Source organism: Notolepis coatsorum, assembly GCF_963971535.1.
Source record: "Notolepis coatsorum genome assembly, chromosome: 2".
Taxonomy (NCBI): domain Eukaryota; kingdom Metazoa; phylum Chordata; class Actinopteri; order Aulopiformes; family Paralepididae; genus Notolepis; species Notolepis coatsorum.
The window spans coordinates 226,597,436-226,621,611 of record NC_140166.1 but is presented as its reverse complement, the minus strand read 5'-3'; the positions used below and the strand labels follow the sequence as shown (position 1 = coordinate 226,621,611).

At 44.6% G+C, this 24,176-nt stretch overlaps 1 protein-coding gene across 1 annotated transcript in view; it reads right to left on the bottom strand.

The window, feature by feature from the left end:
• Positions 1-4,298: 4,298 nt before the first annotated feature.
• Positions 4,299-24,176, bottom strand: part of LOC311223828 (synaptotagmin-16-like) — a gene marked incomplete at both ends in the record, with an annotated part of 39,915 nt that continues 20,037 nt past the window's right edge. Inside the window, 4 exons of the mRNA XM_084308593.1 lie at positions 4,299-4,612; positions 5,080-5,269; positions 7,389-7,853; positions 18,255-18,538. Coding sequence (XP_084164719.1) covers positions 4,299-4,612; positions 5,080-5,269; positions 7,389-7,853; positions 18,255-18,538 — 1,253 coding nt within the window. The remainder of the gene's footprint in view (positions 4,613-5,079; positions 5,270-7,388; positions 7,854-18,254; positions 18,539-24,176) is intronic.

Here is a 24,176-nt window from a genome sequence, read left to right as displayed (position 1 = left end):
CTTATCGTAAAAAAAAATATTCATAAAAGTTATTTTTCCGATATACAGAATAGACCAAACTCCACCTCCTGTTTAGCCCTGGGTGTTTGCATGGCGCACACACTGTAAATATCAATCCATCTCAGTAAAGTTCAACAGCTGATTGTATAATATGCATAACCATCAACACACAAGTGAAGCACTCTGATTGGATGTTGTTTCTGCTGAGTCATTTGATTGGATGTTGTTTCTGCTGAGTCACGCCGCCACGCCCCCTTGTTTTCTCTTTGCCGAGTCATAGGTGTTGGTGTGCAGTGAGACGCGGCCCTCAGCCGAGGACAGCGGTTCATCAGATCTGGTGAAACTACCATTTAAAAATGGTTCTAATGTCTTGAACGAGTTCCAGTAGGTTCCAAAGCATTCCCCCGTTTGTTGGCCAAGCTGCAAAGGCAAAAATCGCTACATCTTTGAAAATGGTGAATGACTACAAGAAAAACATTTTGAGAGGGCGGCTGGGCTAGCACAGTGGACTAAGCGCTCGCCTACCACCGCAGAGACTCTGGGATCGAATCCAGCTGTCAGCGGTACCTCCGGCTTGGTCAGTTGTCCCTACTAACACAATTGTCAGTGTTAACGGGTGGGAAGCCGGTGGGGTATGTATCCTGGTTGTTGTAAACAGCGACTCCTACTGGTCGGTCGGGGCGCCTGTTCAGCAGGGAAGGGATCTGGGGGAGATAGTGTGATCCTCCCACGTGTTACACTCCCCCAGTGAGAGTCCTCGCTGTCAGGTGAAAAGAAGCGGCTGGCTGACTCCACATGTATCGGAGGAGACATGTGATAGTCTTCAACCCTCCCTAGGCCGACAGTGGGGGGAGAAATGCGCGCAACGACCAGGAAGGGAATTGGCATAACGACTAAATTGGGATGGGAGAAAAATACGGGAAAAAAGTAAGAAAAAAAAAAAAAAAAACATTTTGAAATCTTTATTTGAGGTTAAGGTTAGACATGAGGACTTTGGTAAGATTAAGGTTAGGGTTAAGGTAAGGTTGGGTTGGGTTCATAAGCAACGAGTTCCGGCTTTCCAGCTTGGCCGACGAGTGACAACGTGTTCCAAAGTGCAAACTAAACCATCCAACGGGCTAAAGCAAATGTTCAATCAAGGTGAAAGAGCTTGATATCATAATCCACTCCGTATTCCTCACACGTCTGTCCTGGCGTCGGTGAGAACTTGACAAAAGCCTGCCATATTTCTATACACTCTTAGATAAAACATACAATATTGTGCCTTCACCCTTCACCAATGGGGCCGCATGGCAACACAAAGCTCTGATACCGGTGACAAAAGGTAAAAGATTGTACGTTTTCTTTCCTGCCAGTGTGTGCCAAATCACTTCAGGGACGACTCCAGACAAGTTCCGAGTCCAGGTTTGAGACCCATCTGCCTCATTTCACCAGACCGCATATTCCTGCCACATGGGTGTAAATGCCATGTGCTCTAATCGAAAACAACAAGACAAGAGCTGTGTTGACATTAGCTTTGTTAATTGCCAAATGATGCCAAATTCTCGTCATTTCTGTTGATTGTAAAATCAACTGTTAACAGTCATATCTACGCCTTGTATTTTAATGTAATAAATAGCTGTTGCAATAGATAAAAGTAGCAAAATCTCAATTAATTTCGACGGGCTAACCTCACCCCCACGAGACGATTTAGTCACTTAGCGATGTCACAATGAAACAGGGCCCGTTCGCTAGGTGTTGATCATGTGTCAAAAGTCTATCTCAATACAGATAATCACGTGGCTAAAACAAACGAGAAACCATCCTTTGCCCTGGGTTTGAGACATATATGTAACAGCACTCTATGAAGACATGGCAAATACAGATTTCAATATCAGATCATTAGTCCATGCAGGACCACTCAGGCTGAGAAATAAACACCCCATACCCGTCTTAACTGTGAGAGTTTGAGACACATATTTGCTAGACCTCAATTAGTTCATTAAATTCTTAAAGCCTTTTCAATTTTTTTATTAATCAGCCCACCCAACAACAACACCCTTGGCACTGATCCCCAGCCCTGCGATTGGTCCAAGACACCTCAGGTTCAGGATTTCCTAAACCTTTCAAGTCAGGGGCCCAAATTAGATGTGTTTTTCTCTCGCCGTGGGACCCAGTTACATTGAAACACATCACAAACATATTACAACTGTTGTCATGTGGGGACCTGCCAGAATATGTTAAGAATAGGGCCGGGTAGAAATATTGAAAAAGTCCAATATCGAAACGTTTCATTCAAATGAGCCAACATCGATTCTTAAAATCCAGAGATTGTTTTATAAAGGTCCCATATTGTGAATAATTCACCTTTTCAGTGCTTGTGCTATATATTTGGGTCTCTGACGGGCTTACTAACATTCAAACTGTGAAATCAGATTTTGCACCTAGCCCGTATTCAGAAACTGTGCCTTTAAACAGGTCGTTTGGAGTTCCGTCTTTACGTGCAGGAAGCTCATTGCAAATCTCATCCTTGACTCGTGTGCGCATATGAAAAACGTGCATGTACAAAATGGCGGCTTGCTCGTGAACATTCTCTTTTCTACCTAAGGTTGAACCTAAAAAGAGTCACATTTGATCTGCGACGCCTAGTTTGACAGTTTGATCTGCATTTCGTTTGACCTTACAGGCTCGTACAGCATTGCTAGATGAATATACTGTAGATGAACGATAATGATCGTATTTGTAGGATCGAGGCGGCTCGCTCGTTACAGACACAGAAACAGCCCATTGAGAACAGGACTGAAACAGAGAGGTACAGAGGCTGCTAGGATGCATAATCTGTGTTTTACAAAAAACGTAAAAGACATGTTTAGGGGACCTCAAAGACCTGTATTAACTTGTTGAATAGGACTACAATATGGGACCTTTAATCTATGCCTTTCTTCAGTGGATGTGTGAAGATAACGTTATTTCTAGTTTGCCTGCCTTCCTGCAGCCGTCACTGAGTTTCTACTGAACTACTACTTTACTGAACTCAATCCACCAAATGACATCTTTTGACAGCAACGGTATAGGCCCCCCTGAAACCAGCGCCATTAAAGCCTAAATTAATCAAATCGGCATCAAATCTGAATCGAAATCGGAATCACGGTAAATCGGTGTCGAACACCCAGAACCTATTTAACCCTTTCACTACCACACTACAGACTTGGTAGTGTGGTAGTGAAAGGGTTAACCTTCTGTATTGTCGCAGTGAAAAGGTTAACCCTTTGGTAGTGTGGTAGTGAAAGGGTTAACCCTTTGGTATTGTCGCTGTGAAAAGGTTAACCCTTTGGTAGTGTGGTAGTGAAAGGGTTAACCCTTTGGTATTGTCGCTGTGAAAAGGTTAACCCTTTGGTAGTGTGGTAGTGAAATGATTAACCCTTTGGTATTGTCGCTGTGAAAAGGTTAACCCTTTGGTAGTGTGGTAGTGAAAGGGTTAACCTTCTGTATTGTCGCAGTGAAAAGGTTAACCCTTTGGTAGTGTGGTAGTGAAATGGTTAACACAGTGAAAGGGTTAACCTTTTGGTATTGTGGTAGTGAAAGGGTTAACCCTTTGGTAGTGTGGTAGTGAAAGGGTTAACCCTTTGGTATTGTCACAGTGAAAGGGTTAACCCTTTGGTATTGTGGCAGTGAAAGGGTTAACCCTTTGGTATTGTCGCAGTGAAAGGGTTAACCCTTTGGTAGTGTGGTAGTGAAAGGGTTAACCTTCTGTATTGTCGCAGTGAAAAGGTTAACCCTTTGGTATTGTGGTAGTGAAAGGGTTAACCCTTTGGTAGTGTGGTAGTGAAAGGGTTAACCCTTTGGTAGTGTGGTAGTGAAAGGGTTAACCCTTTGGTATTGTCACAGTGAAAGGGTTAACCCTTTGGTAGTGTGGTAGTGAAAGGGTTAAGGAGGGCAGGGGCCCCGTCCTCAGGCCTCCAGGAGGAGAGCAGGGGGGGGCCCGTCCTCAGGCCTCCAGGAGGAGAGCAGGGGGGGGCCCGTCCTCAGGCCTCCAGGAGGAGAGCAGGGGGGGCCCGTCCTCAGGCCTCCAGGAGGAGAGCAGGGGGGGCCCCGTCCTCAGGCCTCCAGGAGGAGAGCAGGGGGGGGCCCGTCCTCAGGCCTCCAGGAGGAGAGCAGGGGGGACCCCGTCCTCAGGCCTCCAGGAGGAGAGCAGGGGGGACCCCGTCCTCAGGCCTCCAGGAGGAGAGCAGGGGGGGCCCCATCCTCAGGCCTCCAGGAGGAGAGCAGGGGGGGCCCCGTCCTCAGGCCTCCAGGAGGAGAGCAGGGGGGGCCCGTCCTCAGGCCTCCAGGAGAACGTGCCAGCGGCAGACCTGCTGGCCCCGGCACTCCTTCATGTCCTGCCAGTGGAGCCGCTCCTCCTCCCCGCTGCCGCTCCCCCCCAGGGCGATCCAGCCCACCATCTCCTTGCGCTTCATGCTGCGCCGGCTGTAGACGGACACCGTGAGCGTGACGTCGGACAGCTGGAACAGGGCCACCTGGAACACGAAGGTCTCCTTGTAGATGGGGTTGGGCTGGCCCCGGCGCACCGACGTCTTGCAGCGCGAGATCTCCTGGCCCGCCGAGTTCAGCAGCGTCAGCCTCCCGTAGGTGTCTGACACAGAAGGGGAAGAGTTATGATGAGTGTGTGTAGTGTACCCACGTGCATCCATGTGCGACTTGCTCATAAACTCTCTTCTACCTAAAGTTGAAGCTAAAAATATGTTCCTGACAACATTTCGGTCCGTTTTGGTACGATATCGCTGGATCGTGAGTCATATTTGATCCGCAGCGCCTATAGTTTGACAATTTGATCTGAATTTCATTTTGACGGTACAGGCTCGCTAGACGTACGACAATTATCGCATTTGTACGATCGAGAAACAGAAACATGGTTCACGTTTTTTTGTCGCGAGTCCCGCGTAGCTCAAAGCGTGGCACTACCACGGTTAGGGGTTCAATTCCCACTGGGGCCAAGCCCACCCATGCCTAAAAATGTACGCAATCAAGGTACTTTTCGATACACGCCTCCACCAAATGGCATAATGTCTAATTTGGTTGAAACAGTGTTGCTGTACTGACCTGGCGGTCTGTTGATGGCCAGGTTGCGGAAGTGGCTTCCTTTAATGATCTCTACGGACATGCGTCCCGTGGTGGCGTTGTAGGACAGGCCCACCAGCAGCTCCGGGGCGCCCCCGTGGGTCAGAGACTGAGTGGAGGAGGCGCTGTCGCTCTGGGACACCGTGGACAGGCTCAGCTGGGAGTCCACACTCTGGAGGACAGACAGGAAACACACAAGTAATAATAATAATAATAAACTTTATTTGTAGAGCACCTTTCATACAGAAACTGCAGCTCAAAGTGCTTCACGACAGAAAAAAGACGGGCATAAAATTAGCACATAAAGTGCAGACATATCAAATCACAGTTTTTTTACATTAGGATCTAACATCCCAACAGGCCACCTTTGTCTATGGTTTGATTCAGTTTTAAATAGACAATAATAAAAAGAGTAAGATAAAATAGACAGAGTACACTTCAAATAATGTTCAGCTACATTGAAACAGCACAGAGAAACACACAAGTACACTTCAAATAATGTTCAGCTACATTGAGACAGCACAGAGAAACACACAAGTACACTTCAAATAATGTTCAGCTACATTGAGACAGCACAGAGAAATACACTAAAGCTACTGTCCAATCAAAGAACACAAGGGATAAAGATCTGATACCTTTGCTAGGCATATTTTTTTATTATTATAATTCTTTTTTGCCTTTCAATCATTTTCTCCCATCCCCAATTTAGTCGTTAGGCCAATTCCCTTCCTGGTCGTTACACGCATTGCCCCACTGTCGGTCTGGCGAGGGTGTAGACGAGTCGCCAGCCGTTTCTTTTCACCTGACAGCGAGGAGTTTCACTGGACGCTATTTCCCCCAGATCAGAGGTACCGCTGACAGCTGGATTAGATCCCAGAGTCTCTGCGGTGGTAGGCAAGTGCTTAGTCCTCTACGACGCTACCCAGCTGCCCTGCCTTTGCTAGGCATCTTTAACACCCATAGCAGATTATTCCACTGGTCCCACAGATTTGTTTACATTTGAAAGCTTCCTCTATTATGATTAGGGTTGGGTACCGAACTCTGTACTTTTAAGTTACTACAGAGGACAGATTCATGCTAGATCAATTGGTACTAAATTTGGGTACCTTTATATGTTTAGTATAAGAGTGTAATATACTAGACAAGCCTTTTTCACAAATATATATATATATATTACTGTCTCGTCTCTTGGGTCTTTGGAAAGACCAGACAGGGTCAGAGGAGTTTGATCATATTTACTGAGGATGGCCAGATAATGTTGATATTTAAACGTTTAAAAACATAATACATGATCATGCAATTAATTTTGTGTGGTGTGTTACAACAGTAAATAACAAAATGTTCTAAATAAATAACAATGCTGAAATTTTGAAGTTTGGACTTATATTTTACAATTGAAATTAGATGTTTTGCTATTACAGAGAGTTAAGTACCAAAAAAAGGTACCATTGGGTACCGATTCCGAATTCCAGGAACTGATACAGGTACCGGTATCGGTTCAAATGTGAACGGTACCCATACCTTTTTTTGTTTTTACCTTTCTATCTTTTTCTGACTACCATATGCTGCCCTACTGTCGGTCTGGGGAGGGTGTGTAGAGTATCACATACCAGCCGCTTCCTTTCACCTGACAGCGAGGAGTTTCACTGGGAGAACGTAACGCGTGCAGAGGTTCACGCTATTTCCCCCAGATCCCCTCCCTGCTGAACAGGTGCCCCGACCGACCAGTAGGAGTCGCTGTTTGCAATGACCAGGACTCGTACCCCACCGGCTTCCCACCCGCGAACACTGTAGGGCAGCATGTGGTAGTAAGTCTACACCCTCCCCAGACCGACAGTAGGGCAATGCGGAGAAAAAGATAGAAAGTGCACTGTTAGGCACTGTAGGACGACTGACCAAGCCGGAGGTACCGCTGACAGCTGGATTCGAACCCAGAGTCTCTCTGGTGGTAGGCGAGTGCTACTACCCAGCCGCTCCAACGGTAATCAACCCTAATCGCGACGCTACCGTGCCAGGGGCGACAGTGGCTCGGGATGTAGAGCAGTCGTCTGGCAATCCGGAGGTTCCCGGTTCGATTCCTGCTCCTCCCGGGCAGCGTGTCGATGTGTCCTTGAGCAAGACACTTAACCCCTAATTGCTCCCGATGAGCAGGTTGGCACCTTGCATGGTTGCCTCCGCCGTCGGTGTGTGAATGTGTGAGTGAATGGGTAAAATGTGAGGAACAAAATTTTAAAGCGCTTTGGACAAAAGCTGCTATATAAAAAAGCAGCCATCCCCGGTCGCCTCCTCACCTTCAGGTTGCTGCGCGGCTCCAGCACCAGCGTGGTCTCCGTCTCGCCCCCCTCCGGGTTGAGCCCCCCCAGGCGCAGCACCCTCTCCCCCATCATGCGCTCGCGGGACATGCGGCCCCCCAGGGCGTAGAGGCGGAAGCGCAGGGCGGACGCCGGCAGGTCGGAGGGCTCCAGGCGGGAGAAGCGGAAGGTCTCGTTGAAGCGCGGCAGCGAGCCCTTCTGGACGGACGTCTTGTGCCGCTGCTTCTTGGACGGCAGGAGGACCACGTGCACCTGCCACGCGTCCATCCCGCTGCGCCCCTTGTCCGGGATGTCCTGGGCCGCGATCACCGTCACCAGCACCTTCTCGTCGTCGGGCCGGTACTCCATGTGGAGGATGAGGTCGCCGCACTTGGAGATGGGGGGTCGAGGGGGGGAGGAGCCGGCGGGACGGGGGAGGAGCTCGTCGGCGGCAGGCTGCTCCTGCTGGGAAGGTTCCGGAGAGAAAACACACGCTTCAGCACAAAGACGTGACGACACAAGTTAAGTTAAGTTATTTCATTTTTTACCCAGGGACAGTGCACATTAATCAACATCTTCAGTTTCCACATCAATGTAAATGTGCCAGAATTAGCTAATGAGCTAGTTTTCATCTGTAGTCCCTGCCTACCATGCATGTCTTTATGGTGTGGGAGGAAACCAGAGTACCCAGAGGAAACCCACGCGAACACAGGGAGAGCATGCAAACTCCCCACAGAAAGGGCCCCTGCTGGGGTTCAAACCCACAACCTTCTTGCTGTGAGGCAGCAGTGCTAACCACTGTGCCACAGTGCCGCCACAAACACTGTGTTTGTGAGAACGCAGCACACGATTCCTGTGAGTGGTTGTGGTAGATACCCACTTACTGTTAGCCACTGGGAAACTGATGCAGGTTCGTTGCCTCGCATCGATGGCCTCTGATGGTAATAGGGCTGCCCACCTCACTTAATCAGTCAGTTTAGTCTTAGTTGTTTATAGCTGATTAATAGGTGGGTTTGGTCTTAGTCGATTAGCTGATTAATCGGTGGGTTTGGTCTTAGTCGATTAGCTGATTAATCGGTGGGTTTGGTCTTAGTCGATTAGCTGATTAATCGGTGTGTTTGGTCATAGTCGTTTAGCTGATTCATCTGTCAGTTTGGTCTTAGTTGTTTAGGTGTTTAATCACTTGCTTTGGTCTTAGTCGATTAGCTAATTAATCGGTCGCTTTTGGTCAAAGTCGATTTGATGATTAATCGGTCGTTTTGGTCAAAGTCGATTAGCTGATTAATCGGTCGTTTTGGTCTTTTAGTCGACCAAGGATTTGCGAGTCGATTCCTATGATTTATTTCCCAAGCTGAATACATTATTTACTGAAAACACTTCTCTGGTAAGCACTAGGACCTTATGCACTATTACATGTGGGGGAAACTCAAACAGAATCCAGATGAAACAAACTAATCAATTAGTCGACAAAAAGAGGACACAGCCTTGGAGGGTAATAACTGAGAGAAAACCCCTCTCATTAATTCACACCCACAGGTCTGCAGATTCGATCCGGTGACCTTCTGGTCCAAAGTCCTCTGTAACCATTAGACTATCACCACCACCACCGCCGCCGCCATCTATTTCTGTGTCCTCAGACACAATCAGCCGAGATATAAATAGAAACGTTGCCGCTTGGATGATCGAGGGCGGACAAACAACAACTACTCATTTGGACAATGACTCATCCCGACCTCCTTCTGCCCTGCGGGGCAACCCATCAAATCATAATAACCCTAATCATTTCAAACGAACAGATCCGCCCTATCAGAGCCTGAATCCAGGCAGATTATGTTGCCTCAAAGGAGGAACCTGAGCTCTTTCTTATACGGTCGGTAAACACAGACAGACCAATCGATTGTGTCGCCGTGTTGACAGAGCGTAGGGGGCACCAGTGTCGGCGTCGGCATGGCAACCGCGGAACGAGATAAGATAATCACAGCGTTCCCGACCGCCAATCTATTGAGTGTTCGGGTCAGGAGGTTCGCGCTTCAAAAAACCACATCCGACGGCTGCCCGTCTCACGGGCGCTGACACGGGCGCTGACACGGGCGCTGACACGGGCGCTGACACGGGCGCTGACACGGGCGGGCTCGCAGGATACTAGCTGCTACAGCCATCAGGAACAGATCAACTGAGTCCTATTATTATTACTGTTATTATTATGAAGATAATGATGGTGGTGATGATGATGATCAAAGTTATTGTAGGAGAGACTGTATGCAGACACAAGTATAACAAGTATCCACCTTAGATTTGTGTTTACAAAATGTAATTGTGGCAGCTTGTTCTTGACGTGTGGAGGACATACAAGCCTGTCTCCAATAAACACTTGTCTCCGGTTAACCTGCATGCATGTATTCTGAATCCAGACATCTCTCTCTATATCTCTCAATATCTCTATATCTCTCTGTATCCCAGGTTTTCTGCAGTTCAGGTGACCTGTCTTATTTATTATTCATTACTCATTTCAAGGCGCCAATATCACCTCCCTGTCTGTGTGTGTGTGTGTGTGTGTGAGTGTGTGTGTGACGTGTTTGTAAAAGTGAGCGCCTAGTTCTCATCCTTTATCACTATGTCTGCACCTAGTTCTCATCCTTTATCACTATGTCTGCACCTAGTTCTCATCCTTTATCACTATGTCTGCACCTAGTTCTCATCCTTTATCACTATGTCTGCACTTAGTTCTCATCCTTTATCACTATGTCTGCACTTAGTAGTCATCCTTTATCACAATGTCTGCAACTAGTTCTCATCCTTTATCACTATGTCTGCACTTAGTTCTCATCCTTTATCACTATGTCTTTTTTTTTTTTTAATTTTTTTTTATTATTGCAAAACAAAACTTATTAAAAGTCAGTACTCAACACACAATGTATAATGAAACTTTCAGTAAAGGTGGTTAAAATATATGCAAGTACAGAAACAGGATAAAACAAAAATAGTCAATAATAACATTTTAACCGTATACCGTGTATATCCAGCGAAGTTACAATTATATAAATGTTAGTATATAATATACCCCTAATACCTATTTTCTAAAACCCTACACACATATGCTCCAGCTCAAATCCCCCCCTCCCGGACCCCCTCTTGGATAGTACCTCCATTATCCCTCACTCCTAACCAGACATCACCATTATAGGCTAGCTTTTATTCTCTCCACCACTTCTAACCACATTAACATTTTGGATTCATTGAGCCCCAGAATTCTTGCTGTTGATATTTCTTGATATATCACATCAAGATATGTAAGAAACCACACTTTCCGGCACATTTTTTCCGGTTGAAACCAACGTGATGCAATCAGTTTTTTAGCTACTGTGATACCCGATAAAACCAATCTTTTTAGTTGTGGGTTCACTGCAAACTCAAAAACATCATTCAATAGCAATACCGCGGGGTGTACAGGTATATTCCAAAATACGAGTATTGATAATTGTTGGGACACATCTTTCCAGAATGCCTTAACTGGTGGGCAGTCCCAATACATGTGCATAAATGTTCCTTCGTCCCCATTTGTACATTGGGAGCATTTGGAGTCTTGTATAAGCCCCATTTTGCACAGCCTTATAGGAGTCAAGTATGTCCTGTGAATATAGTTCAGATTGATTTGTTGATGATCCGGGTTCCTTGATGTAAGTCGGACATTTGCCCAGGCTCCTTGCCAATCAAAGTCATTTTCCAGGTCTGGTATATCCCTCCTCCAGACATTGTCTAGTTGAAGGGTTTCGTACGAGGACGTTAGTAATTGATAATAAAAACCTGATACAAAACCTCCCAATGTATCTCTTTCATAGAAAAATTAGTGGTATCTGTGGTGTTCAATTGGTATGTGTAATGGAACACCGTGAGATCTCATACAAAGTCGTAACTGTATGTAAAAAAGCCATGTGGACTCGGTGAGGTTAAACTTTATGCATATTTCGACATAACTACAGAGGCCCTTGTTATTAAAAATATCCCCTAATGAGTGTATGCCTCTTTCTTCCCATACAGGGAATCTTATAGGTCGTTTTCCCATTAAGAGAGCATTATTATTGAATATGGGAGTGTGATTATGCCATACTTGATTGTTAGGAAATTTCCTTTGTGTTTCCCGCCATGTCCTGATTGCATGGGTTATTATTGGGCCAAATTCTCGCTCACAATGCTTGATTGAAAGTTTAGTGTATGCTATGTCTTTCAATCTCTGTGGGGCTACTATGTTTTCTTCTAATTTTCTCCAAGATACCAAAGCCTCGGGGTCAAACCATATCTTCTTCAATGGTCTTAATGTGAAGGCATTAAAATATTGTAAAAAATCTGGGACTGCCATGCCACCGTCTGCTTTACTTCTCTGTGCGGTGGATCTTTTTATGCGAGGTGGTTTGTTATTCCAAATAAATTTGTATGTGGAGGTTTGTAATCTTTTCCAGTAGCCCTCTGGAGGAGGTAACGGAAGCATTGAGCTGAAGAAATTGATTCTTGGTAATACATCCATCTTAACTATTGATACCCTTGCCTGTACTGAGTTTTTAAGTTTTGCCCACCTGTCCAGGTCGTCCTTGATTTTGTTCTGTATTTTTGTGTAATTGTGCTTCACCGTTTGTCTTATGGTGGGGAATATTTCCACTCCCAAGCATCTGAAATGTTTTACCATCGGTATCGCACCTGGGAGGGTTATATCTTTTTTTGCAGGGGTGTTAAGTGGAAGGAAAGCCGACTTCGGCCAATTTATCTTAAATCCCGATAAATCACCAAAGTTCTCAATCAACTTGAGCAGATGAGGCAATGTGGTGTTGGGGTTTTGCATGAACAATATTACGTCGTCCGCATATAAACAAATTTTTTGTTGTGTGCCCTTGATTACGATTGGTTCTATGGATTGGGATTGTCTTATATATTGTGCTAAAGGCTCTAATGATAAATTGAATAGTCCGGGACTAAGAGGGCAACCCTGTCTGGCAGATCGTGATACCGGAAAGATTTTGGAGATGATTGTGCCTGTTGTAATCATGGCCGATGGGTCCTTGTATAGTACTTTAATCATATCAATGAAACCTTTTCCTAACCCCATCCTTTCCAATACTGCCCATAGAAACGACCATTCCAACCTGTCAAATGCTTTCATAGCATCCAGGGATAGTATCGCCTTAGGTGTGATGTCCTCTTTGTCTGTATCTAGTACGTGCAGTATTCGCCTTATGTTATCATTGATCAGGCGACCTTTTATGAAGCCTGTTTGGTCCGTATGAACTAAAGACGTCATATGCTTTTGCAATCTGATGGCTAATATCTTAGAGTACAGTTTGACATCGGTTCCGAGGAGGCTTAAAGGACGGTAACTACCGCATTCAGTGGGGTCTTTGTCTTTTTTGTGAAGAACTGAAATGAGTGCGGTATTTTGGTGTTCAATGAAGCTTCCCTCTTTGACTGAGTATAAGATCATATTTAGTAATAAGGGTCCAAATATGTCCCAGCAAGAAATGTACATTTCTGATGGGATACCGTCAATTCCCGGAGCTTTGCCGTTTTTCATTCCGGATATGGCCTTCTTGAGTTCTTCTAATGTGATCGGTACTTCTAACTGTTTAGCTTCTTCATCCGTAAGTTTAGGGAGAGTAATTTGATTAAGATATGTGTCTAATTTGTCTTGATCAAAGGTCGTTTCTGAGTTATATAAATCGGAGTAGAATTCTTTGAATGTATCGTTTATTATTTTGGGTTCTGTTACTAGAGCTTGTTGTTTCCTAATGGCAGTTATATCTGCAAATTTTGCATTAATTCTTAGTCGCATGGCTAATAGGTGACTAGGTTTAGAACCTTGGAAGTACTGCTGTTGTCTAGTGCTGCGTATTTGCAATTCCGATTTTTGTCTGTACATTGCTTTGATCTCGGTCTTTAGAATGTTAACTTGGTTATCTAGTCTAGTAGAGTTGTTGTATTTTAAAGAATTAAAAAGCGTTGAGTAAAGCTTTTCCATTTCAGACAGTTTTGTGTTTTGATTTTTGCGCAATATGGAGGTAAATCTATCCGAGAAATCCTTGATCATACCCTTTACCGACATCCATAATATTCTGGGATCTTGCACCGAGTTAGCATTATCTTGTAGGAATACTGTGAGAGCTTCTTTAATTTGTGTAATGAATTCCTTGTTGTTAAGCAGCATCGAATTAAAACGCCATCTTGGGGCCCGGGTAGATAGTGTACCAAATGTTGCTTTCAGGATTAAGTAGCAGTGATCTGATAGCGCATTGGGTGTCATTTCCACTTCGTATTTATCAAATATTCTCGGGGATGCAAAGACGTAATCAATTCTGGATAGTGTGTTGTGTCTCGCCGAACGACAGGAGTACTTGCGGGTCATGGGGTTAAGTGAACGCCATAAATCAGTTACTCCTGTTGATTTCGACCAATCTTTTAATGCTTTAGATGAATTCTTTTGTTCGCTGGAGAAGGAAAGGTAAGTTTTGTCCATCCTTGGGTTCCAAATGGCATTAAAATCCGCACCTATTATATATGAGTACTCGGGATGGTTTAACATTTCTCCTGTTAGTGAAGTGAAGAACCCCACTTCGTACAAATTCGGGGCATATACCGCTGCCAATGCAATTTTCCTGTTATTGTGTATAATCCTAGCTATAGTTATGCGCCCCTCAGCATCCGACCATACCCCTTTCAATTCGATATTTAATTTGCGTCTGACGACTATGGCTACCCCTCTAGTTCTCGTAGCAAAAGAAGAGTGACCAATATTATGGTATATGTTATCCGCTAACGTATTTATGTCTCCCTCTAAAATGTGCGTTTCGCTTAATAGTGCCACGTCCACATGTTCTTTTTCCATCAGTGTAAGCACGCTTTTGCGCTTGTGTTGTTTGTTTATCCCACCGGTGTTCCATACCATTATATTCAAACTAGCCATAGTCTATGCATGTTTTCGTGTAGTTTTTGGTAATGTTTCTGGAGTATGAAGCTACAATAGATGCACATCCAATTAATGAGGTCCCGTTGAGAGCTGAGCTTAAAAACATATATATATACAAATAAAAATCCCCTATTTTCCCCTCTCCCAGAAAGTCGAACATGCCTGTGTTCCAAGAACACATCCTCCGCGATTGACTTTCTCCCATGGTCCACCGGATTGCCCAACCTGAGCATTGTAATCCTAATTTTCCTATGCTCATTGCCATAGGATCTAACATTTCCATTCTATTGCAATAGAATGTCGCTTTTGGTCTTGCACCTTCCCTTACTGTAATGAAGTATTGTGATAAATAACCTAAAGATAAAAATAAAAAATAAAATAAAAAGAGAATAAACCTTTATCGACATATTCCTTTGAACCCTCCACCAACGTGTGGGGGAAAAAAAAAGGAAAAGATTGTAGATCAATATTGAAACCTTAATGTGAAGAACATTGGAAAAGAATAATGTAAGTTACAATATATTTAAAAAATATATAGTAATATTGACACCTTAATGTGAAGAACATTGGAAAAGAACAATGTAAGTTAAATTATATTTAAAAAATATAGAGTAATGAGAAGAAAAAATTTAATAAAATAAAAATCAATGGAAAGATATAGATAAGGAATAAGAGATAAATAATTATCAACGTGGAGAAGCCACTAGAACCGATTTAACTGATTAGATAAGATAGAAAAGCAGCGCCTTTTAGCGCTTCAATGTGCCTTTAATGGAGTGATTACTTAAATTGTTAGAATAACCTTGCTGTGCTCATACGTTTATGTGTGGATAATTTTAAAGTATTATTATTAAGGGCTGATTGCACTTCATTTAATTTATTATCTGCTATGTGTATGCACACCGAATGTTATTGTTAGAGTTGTATGCTTCGTTGTCATGGTGCCTTATATTCTAGAAGGTTGTAGAATATACTAGTGCCTAGACTATTTTACATTCCAGAATGATCTAAGAGACCCAGGGCATTTGAGCGATAAACCCAGAATATTCCAGATAGATCTTTTTGCATTGATATTTATTTGTCCCCTCAGAGACCAGAGACTGAAATTATAATGTATTATGAATCGTATTCTACACAGTACACTTTGTTATAGACGACTTGCATATCGTTTGCTACTTTGATGAACACAGCAATGTCATTCCAACACTGGTGGAATGACCTCATTGATGAACACAATAAAGTCATTCCCACACTGGTATATATTTAGAGAGAGGCTTAACTGATTCCGGCATTTCCGTCATGCTTTGGGTTATTTGCTGCATTTTGAATCAGGAAATCCTCAGCATCAAAGGGTGTAAATGGACCTGACCTGCGGCCGTTATTGTCCAAGAATGATAACAGCGCCGGATATGCTAGCCTTGGCTTGTGGCCGGCTATGTACAGCTTTTGCATCACAACTTTGTATGGTTGACGTTGGATGATGGCCTCTCTGCTCAAATCTTCGTAGATAAATATTGGTTTATCACCATACTTCAGCTTCCCACGTTGGTTGCGAGCATATTTGATGATTTCATCCCTTGTTGTAGTTTTCCGCAGAGTGACAATGATGACTCTCGGCCCGTTGATATTTTGCCCCTGGGAACCAATTCTGTAAACTTGTTCCACTTCTGGCACTTTGTTTGGATCGGAGTTTTCCAAAATCGTTGATAACTCTTTTGGAAAGTTGATGTCATCGCAGTTCACTGATTCATCAAGCCCCACAATGCGGATGTTATTCCGCCTGTGGTAACGATGGGTTTCTAGTTGCCTCTCCATCACTTCGTTTTTAAGCAATTTTATTTCCCTCCGGTATTCATCTTTCACTTTTTCCATCTCTTCTCCCATCTCTGTCATGATACCTTCGTTCGCCTTGACTGCTTTTGTGTTTTCTGTCACCGAAATCTCCACTGTCGTGATTCGCTTTGACTGTGCATCTATCGCTTCCTTGACTTCTTCTAATTTCTCATTGATGCGATCGAATTTAGCCTCGATGCGATCGAATTTAGCCTCGACGTTTGCCTCGAGCGCCTTGATGTGTGTAATCTGCAGGTTAGACTGTTCTACCATCTGTTCTTTCATCAGGTTAGACTGTTCTAACTGTTCTTTCATCAGGTTAGACAGTGTGTTGAAATCGGGTGGATTTCTGCTTTCTTCAGTTGACGGCATATGGTAGATAGATGCAGTGACGTTGGAATCCATAAATCTGGCTGCTCTCCCTCTTACGGAGCTTGAATCTGTACCTTCTTTTATGTTGGTCTCTATTGACTCTCTTTCGGGGACCGTAATCGATGATCCCGATAAGTTGTCCTCTTCCTTCTCCTCCTCGGAGCTTGTCGCCGTCGGCTCAGAACCAGCTACGGTTAGGACGCGTCTTTCTCGTTTTTTTGCGTCCTGCGCCGTTGAAGTTGCCGTAGTTATTTTCTCTGCCTTCTTTCCACCTTTAACCATATTGTCTTTTGATATGGTTAGTAGAGGGTCTTAACAATTCATACGATGTGGTCTATTCTCTTTCTTTACTGTCCAAATAATGTTTTTAAACGAAATTAGCGTTAGTGGGAGCGGAGCAATTGCAAAATGCGTGTGCTACATGTTGTAGCGTAACCGGAAGTTATCACTATGTCTGCACTTAGTAGTCATCCTTTATCACAATGTCTGCAACTAGTTCTCATCCTTTATCACTATGTCTGCACCTAGTTCTCATCCTTTATCACTATGTCTGCAACTAGTTCTCATTTAGTTATCACTATGCCTGCACCTAGTTCTCATTTAGTTATCACTATGCCTGCACCTAGTTTTTCATTTATTAATAAAACTAAAGAAATCCATTGTTTTCTCTTCCTGGAATAAAGTCTGTACTTGATGAGTCAGTCTGCGCTCCAGGCTGAACGGCACAGATATCGTCCAATAGAATTGGATTTTGAACCCTGCCGCTCCCCCATCTTTAGACTTTTATTTTTTTAAATGCGAGGATCCTTTAGGATGTCAATCAAACGGCAATCGTATCGACCCCTCCCCCACCCGACGTCTGTCGCATCCAATTAGGGATGTGACCTGGAAGCCATTTCCATGGACCTTTGACCCGAGGAGATGGACAGGAACTCAGGACACTGATTCCTTACAGAGGCCAACTAGTAGATGTGGGGTCGCTGGTTCGATTTTACAGTCCTGCCCATTACTGATCAAGAACGGCTGAACAACAGGGCATCTGGCCCCTCATGTACAGTATACTGTTTGTACACAGACTTGCTCCAAGAACAGGCATGGGAAGCTAGCTAACATTAGCTAAACACTGAGGTCGTCACACATCATCATGTTGCAAAATGTTGCCCATCAACACACACACACACGCACACACACACGCACGCACGCACACACACACACACACACACACACACACACACACACACACACACACACACACACACACACACACACACACACACACACACACACACACACACACACACACACACACACACACACACACACACACACACACACACACACACACACACACACACACACACACACACACACACACACACACCACTATATGATATGTATATGCAGTAAATATATCATACTCATTCCTTTCAATTCTTAAAATTCAATATCCCTGCACCACGACTATCACTGTTCTATAAGTGGTGTGTGTGTGTGTGTGTGTGTGTGTGTGTGTGTGTGTGTGTGTGTGTGCATGCATGCATGTGTGTGTTTGTGCGTGTGTGTGTGTCTGCATATGTGTGTGTGTGTGCGCATGCATGTGTGTGTGTGTGCATGGGTGTGTGTGTGTGTGCATGTGTTTAGGTGTGCGTGTGTTTGTGTGTGTGCATGTGTGCATGTGTTTATGTGTGTGTGTGTTAGGGTGCACTGTATACCTCGGGGCTCCAGGTGGAGGAGCTGTCTGAAGGCTCGTTGTCGTCTCCCTGCTTGTCCGGCATCTTCGTCTCCACGCCGCCCTCCGCAGCCTGGGGGTCCCCGCTGGGGGTCGGGCTGGCGTCGCCCGCGCCCCCGGTACCTCCCATCCCGGCAGAGCCCTTTCGCGGGGGCCCGTCCGGGCCGTCAGGCGTGTCCGGAGGAGCCGTGGGGGGCCTCTCCCTCTCCTCTGTGGCCCCGTAGGTCAGAGGATCCTGGAAGCTCTGCTTGCGCTGCTCGTCCATGTCTGAGAAACAGAAAACACAGAAAGAATAAATGTAATAAATAAATTGTGCTTTTATCCAAAGTGCTTTAGAATTTTGTTCCCATTCACTCACAAATTGACTCACAAATTCACACACCGCCGTCGCAGGCAACCATGCAAGGTGCCAACCTGCTCATTGGGAGCAGTTAGGGGGTTAAGTACCTTGCTCAAGGAGTAGCAGGAATCGAACCGGGAACCTTCTGTTTGTGGTCGATTTATACTCAGTCGTGAAAGTGGTTGTGAAGGTTGCGGCGAGCCTGCCGAGCTCCTGCAAGCCTAGTGGTAACTTCTTTTTTTAAAACAGCTCAAAACTTACCTTTTTAACTAGCTTTTCAATTAATTATTATCTTTATTTTATTGTCTTCATTTTCTTTATTTCTATTCTTTTTACTTAAATATTTTATTATAATTTGTATCATTATTTTATGTCGTTTTTATAATTTTATTTGTTATTTTTTAACGTCTTATTTTACTGTTATTTTATTTTCTCTTATTGATTACTGTCTAATTTTGCTGTTATTATTATTTTAACTATTTTACTTTGCAGTCTTTATTAGTATTTTATTTGTAATTCTTTGTCTTATGTTATTGTCTTCCTGTTTGTCTTATTTAGCTATTTTCCTATCTTATCTAATTGTTTTATTACCATTTTTATCACTTTAATGTTTTTATTTTTTATCCCTTTTTTTTTTTTTTTTTTTTTTAGCACTTTGAGTTGCAATCTGTATGAATGGTGCTATATAAATACAGTTATTACATGCAGCTGGCCAAAAATGTAACAGTGTGTCCAATCAGATGTGAGCTGAGGTGGACAGCGCAGAGCTGTGATTGGCCACTGCCCTGGACTGGGCCTAACTGGGTACTTCCATATTTACCATTTATCATCTCGGGAGCTCGGTCGGAACGCTCCGTTATCGATCGTGATTAACTACATTACAAACATGGACCAGATCTAAGAAAGACTGGCAGAGGAAGTCTGAAAATATAGCCATCTGTATAGAACACAATGCAGCACCCTAAATCAGATACAGGTGTGATGTGTTTTAATTAGCTGGCCTCCACTGCATTAAACCATAAACTGTGATTTCAGTGTCCTATGTTTACGTCCATCATCATTATTGTTCATTTGCGCAGGCGGGTCAGGAGCGCGACCAGTTTGCACAGGAATCTAATATTGGCCACATTTAAAAGAAAAATGTTGTGAACAGCCAAACAAAAATCTGAGCAATAAATCTGAACCGAGCACTAAAGCTTGCAGTGTGAACATAGCCTAATGTAGAGGACGGTAGGGCTGACCTCGACTAGTCGAATAGTCGACTAATCGATCGAAAGGAGCCGTAGTCGACTGCCAAACTCTTAGTCGAATGCAAAAAAAAAAAGCGAGGCTAACTGCCTAAGAAAACTGAAAGAGGATTTCACCTGTCTAATGAACACACTAGAGTAGACAAATATCAAGATGTATCCATCAGTGGACCAATTGCATGCTTTCGCAGAGGACAAGAAGCCTTCAGTCGACTCCTTCAGACATTCGGCTCGTTGCAAGAAACAAAGAACAGAAAAGAAAGAAACAGAAGGCAATTAAGGTCCTGAATAGGTTACTGAAAAATAATTCAACTTCATTGTTGTGTTGAATCAGTATGCAGTGTAAAGGTGTCGTGGGCACGTCCGCCGTTTGCACAGAAGTAATAATATTATATCATTTGTCCGACCTTTGTCAGAAATGTATTTGTCAGCCTTTTCCCAGGATGGAGACACTCGGTACAGACTGTACCACAGAGTGATCAATGGCAATCAACTCTAATTCACCATCATTAAGGGCAGCCTGCCAGTTATATCAATGGCTGCATAGAGTGCTCACCATGACAACATGGCACTTGTGACTCACCAGGATATGTGTGCGTGTGTGTGTGTGTGTGTGTGTGTGTGTGTGTGTGTGTGCGTGCGTGCGTGTGTGTGTGTGTGTGTGTGTGTGTGTGTGTGTGTGTGTGTGTGTGCGTGCGTGCGTGCGTGCATGTGAATGAGTGACTCAGAGTGAGTGAGTGAGTGAGTGAGTGAGTGAGTGAGTGAGTGAGTGAGTGAGTGAGTGAGTGAGTGAGTGAGTGAGTGAGTGAGTGAGTGAGTGAGTGAGTGAGTGAGTGAGAAGGGTAGCTAGTTAATGGACATCCTGGTCAGAGTTCGTAAATGTGTTAGCAGGGTAGCTAGTTAATGACATTAGTAGCAGGGTAGCTAGTTAATGACATTAGTAAATGTGCTAGGGTTGCCACCTTTCAGAAAAAGAAATAAGGGACACCTGTCGTCCCTTTTTGGGCGGTTTTGGAAGTTTTTTTGGGCGAAAATGGGCGGATTTTGTAAAAGAAATTAAATGTTAACTTTATTTCGGTTTTAGGGTTAGGGTTATGTTATTTAATTATTTTGGGGAGCCAGCCCCCCAAACTCCTGAAATGCATAGACATCTATGAAATCTAAATAAAACAATCTATGACATTTATATTAAAAAAATTTGGAACAGTTACTATATTCCACTCACCTCTGTACTTCTGGAGGCGATTTGTCTTTTTAGGACACGGTGGAGTGTCTGCTGTAGACAATTCAAACAGCAACCATGACAGGCAGCGCACAGACACAGGATTGGCACAGCGGCACAGAACGTGAAAGCGCTCATTCTCATTGGTCGTGAGCTGCTGAGCGCACTCCCATCATACCAGAGTTGTCAAGTCTGTTTATTTTCCGCAACTTTTGGACAACATTTTGCTTGTTTTTGGCTTGTTTTTGTAGGTCGGCTGGCTAATTTCTCTCACTATACTGGCAACACTGACTGACTTGCGGACAGCGGAGCTCTCACATTCCCAGTCACACAGCGGAGAGACAGGACAGCACATCATCGCCCTGTCTTTCATATTGATTCCCGACCTTAAAATATGGGACAAAGTGCGTCCCGTATGAGTTCAATACGGAACGCGTCTTTTAGTTTCCAATTACGGGACGATTCCGTATTTTACGGGACGGGTGGCAACCCTAAAATGTGCTAGCAGGGTATTGATTGATTGATTGATTGAAAACTGTATTAACAGATTGCAGAATGGGTACAATACAGTACAGCTCAATACTAACAACTGCTAAGAGGATGCAGACCAGAGAAAGACTTTCGGTAGCTAGTTCTGTATCGTTAGTGGCTTAGCTTGGCATCGCTACTGCACTATCTCGCGTACGTGCACGCGTACTGAATAAACCACAAATGTACCTCTAATACCAGTATTAGTCTGACCACACCCCTCATCAGCTTAACTTCATAAGCAGGTGTGTGGTCACCTGCTCTCCTCCTTCTCGCTTTCACCACAAGGAAGAGGTGCCTCGGTAGATCCCCACACTTGACACCATGATGGAAGAAAGTGGATTAGGAACAGCTTGGGAAACAAGGATACGTTGACATCATATCTTTATTTTCTCTCTCACTATTTTCGAGAAAATACGGCGATATTGTCTTCGTACTGGAGTGTCTAGAAGATGATGATCATTCTACAAACCCTCCACCGGTTTTCGTATTGGGAGCACGCCGCTGCATGCTTCTCAACTGCAGTTCCTTGCTGTGTTTGTTGGGGTGAAACCTGTCAGGCCACAGCTGAACTGTCGGACATGCCGCTGTTGTGAGGAGCGGTGCGTTCCAGGTTGGGTGAGTAGTGTTTGCTGGCGGGCTCCACTTGTCTGTTAGTGCTATGGGGGCTACTTGACAAAGTTTATGGAAACCGGCCCCAGGCTAGGGTCCTTTGTTTAGCCGTCTAGGCGACAGAAGGCCTTGGTCTGGCGACCATTATAGTTTTAACTAGTGGGCCGCGACCATTGACACTGGTGATCCCTGTGTGTTCTGGACGAGTGGATTCTCTCTGTCACCGTGTTAAGACCCCATCTTTCATATCCAAATGAGAGTATTCCTTCACGAGGGGATATGTGCATGTAATGTGCGATAGCGGCAGATTCATGTTCAAAGTCAGCTATACAGGCCAGTTGGTACTGTGCTGATTCCGCCGGACGTGTTAATGTCACCGTTGTGAAGCGGTGTTGACGTCTTGTTTTCTCTTTTCTCTTAAAAAGTGAGGAGGGTTCAGAACGGCGGCCTGTCTGGGTGAGTGTTATGTCATTGTTTACATGTTCATAGCTTACGGTTAGCCGGTCGGTGGCCTGGCGCGGGGTAGCTTGGCTTCTCGCGCGCCGCCGGGAGCTCGCTCCTGATCGCGTGCGTCGTAGATCGGCGTCTCGCGAGCGGAAGCAATAGCACCCGAACGGTTGGAGCAGCCGTTAGCTTGATGCTATTCTGTTGAACGTGCTTTGATTTTTAACATGTTTTACACTCTTGACCACGACGTCATCCTTGACAGGGGATGTTCGTCGACCCTGCCTGAGCCTAGACGGGGATTGCGTCAACAAAGAGGACTGTAGCGACTGGTGGAGCGGCGACGCTGCCCGGATCGAACAACACGGGACGGCTGTGTTCTACGGTGGCTTGTGACTGCACTTCGCTGATCTGCGTTCCGGGCAGGTACGGGGTTGGCCAGACCTCATAACACGTCTTCTGGTTTTACCTTGCTAAATGTATTGTGAATAACGGTGTTTTTTCCCAAAACGTGTGTTGTTGCAATGCATTTGAGATACGTTGCGGGTTGTGTGTGAGCTGTTTTTGTCACTGGCAGATAGCTTCTCCGTGCAGATCGTGATGTATTGATCTGGTTGTTGTGTGAGAAACATCATGGTGTTTATGTGTACCGTGTACTCACTACTAAGGCAACTAACCTATGAAGCTATGCTTGGTGACGAGTGAGTAAAAGAATGTTCTTTCTCAGACTGTAATGACAATGAACAGTGAGTTCACACATTAACAGGTTTTCCTGTTTTAACTGGCCGTATTGAGGGTAAAATAGGAGGATTGTGTTTCCCCCCCCGGTTCCCTGGGGACTTTATCACCTCCTATCAGACATGTTGCATTAATTGTGTCTTTTGTGTGGTAGGGATACGATGTAACTCTCAGCTTGATTGCTGAGGTTGTGCTAAATCTGCTGGAGAAACTTATTTCCTAAAGGGAAATTGGTTTGGTTGCTGTCATGTGTGCTTAGCAAGGCCTGTGGTCGATACTAATCAAGAATGATGTATTCTCTCATTGTGAAAAAAAACGGCGTTCCTCTGTTGAGTGTTTTTGCCATTTTTTGTAGGTGATGATGGGTTGTGTGTGTCATGTGACCTACAACTGGGTTGTACTGGCCACAGAAGCACATGTGTATGTTGGACCGGGGTTCTTAGAGCCCTCTCTATTCTGTGTTTTTCCTTAGTAAAAATCAGATAGCAGGTTAGCTCGTGCGCTGTGTGGAGCTGTGAAACGCTTCATAGAGCTGACTATGACTGTGTCATATTCTCTTTTTGTCGTTACGTCGTATCATGGGTGTGGGGTCGTAAAGGGGTGAACTGGTAACCTTTCCTCTCCCCATTGTTCTGTCGGTCAGGGGTACACCCCCTGTCCTTCAAGGTTCCCGTCACGTGGCGGTTCGGCACGTTACGGGGGGGGGGGGGGGGGGGGGGAGGAGGGAGTTCCTGGTCCCACGGCCTGGTATATTGGGCGTGTGCACCGCAGGAA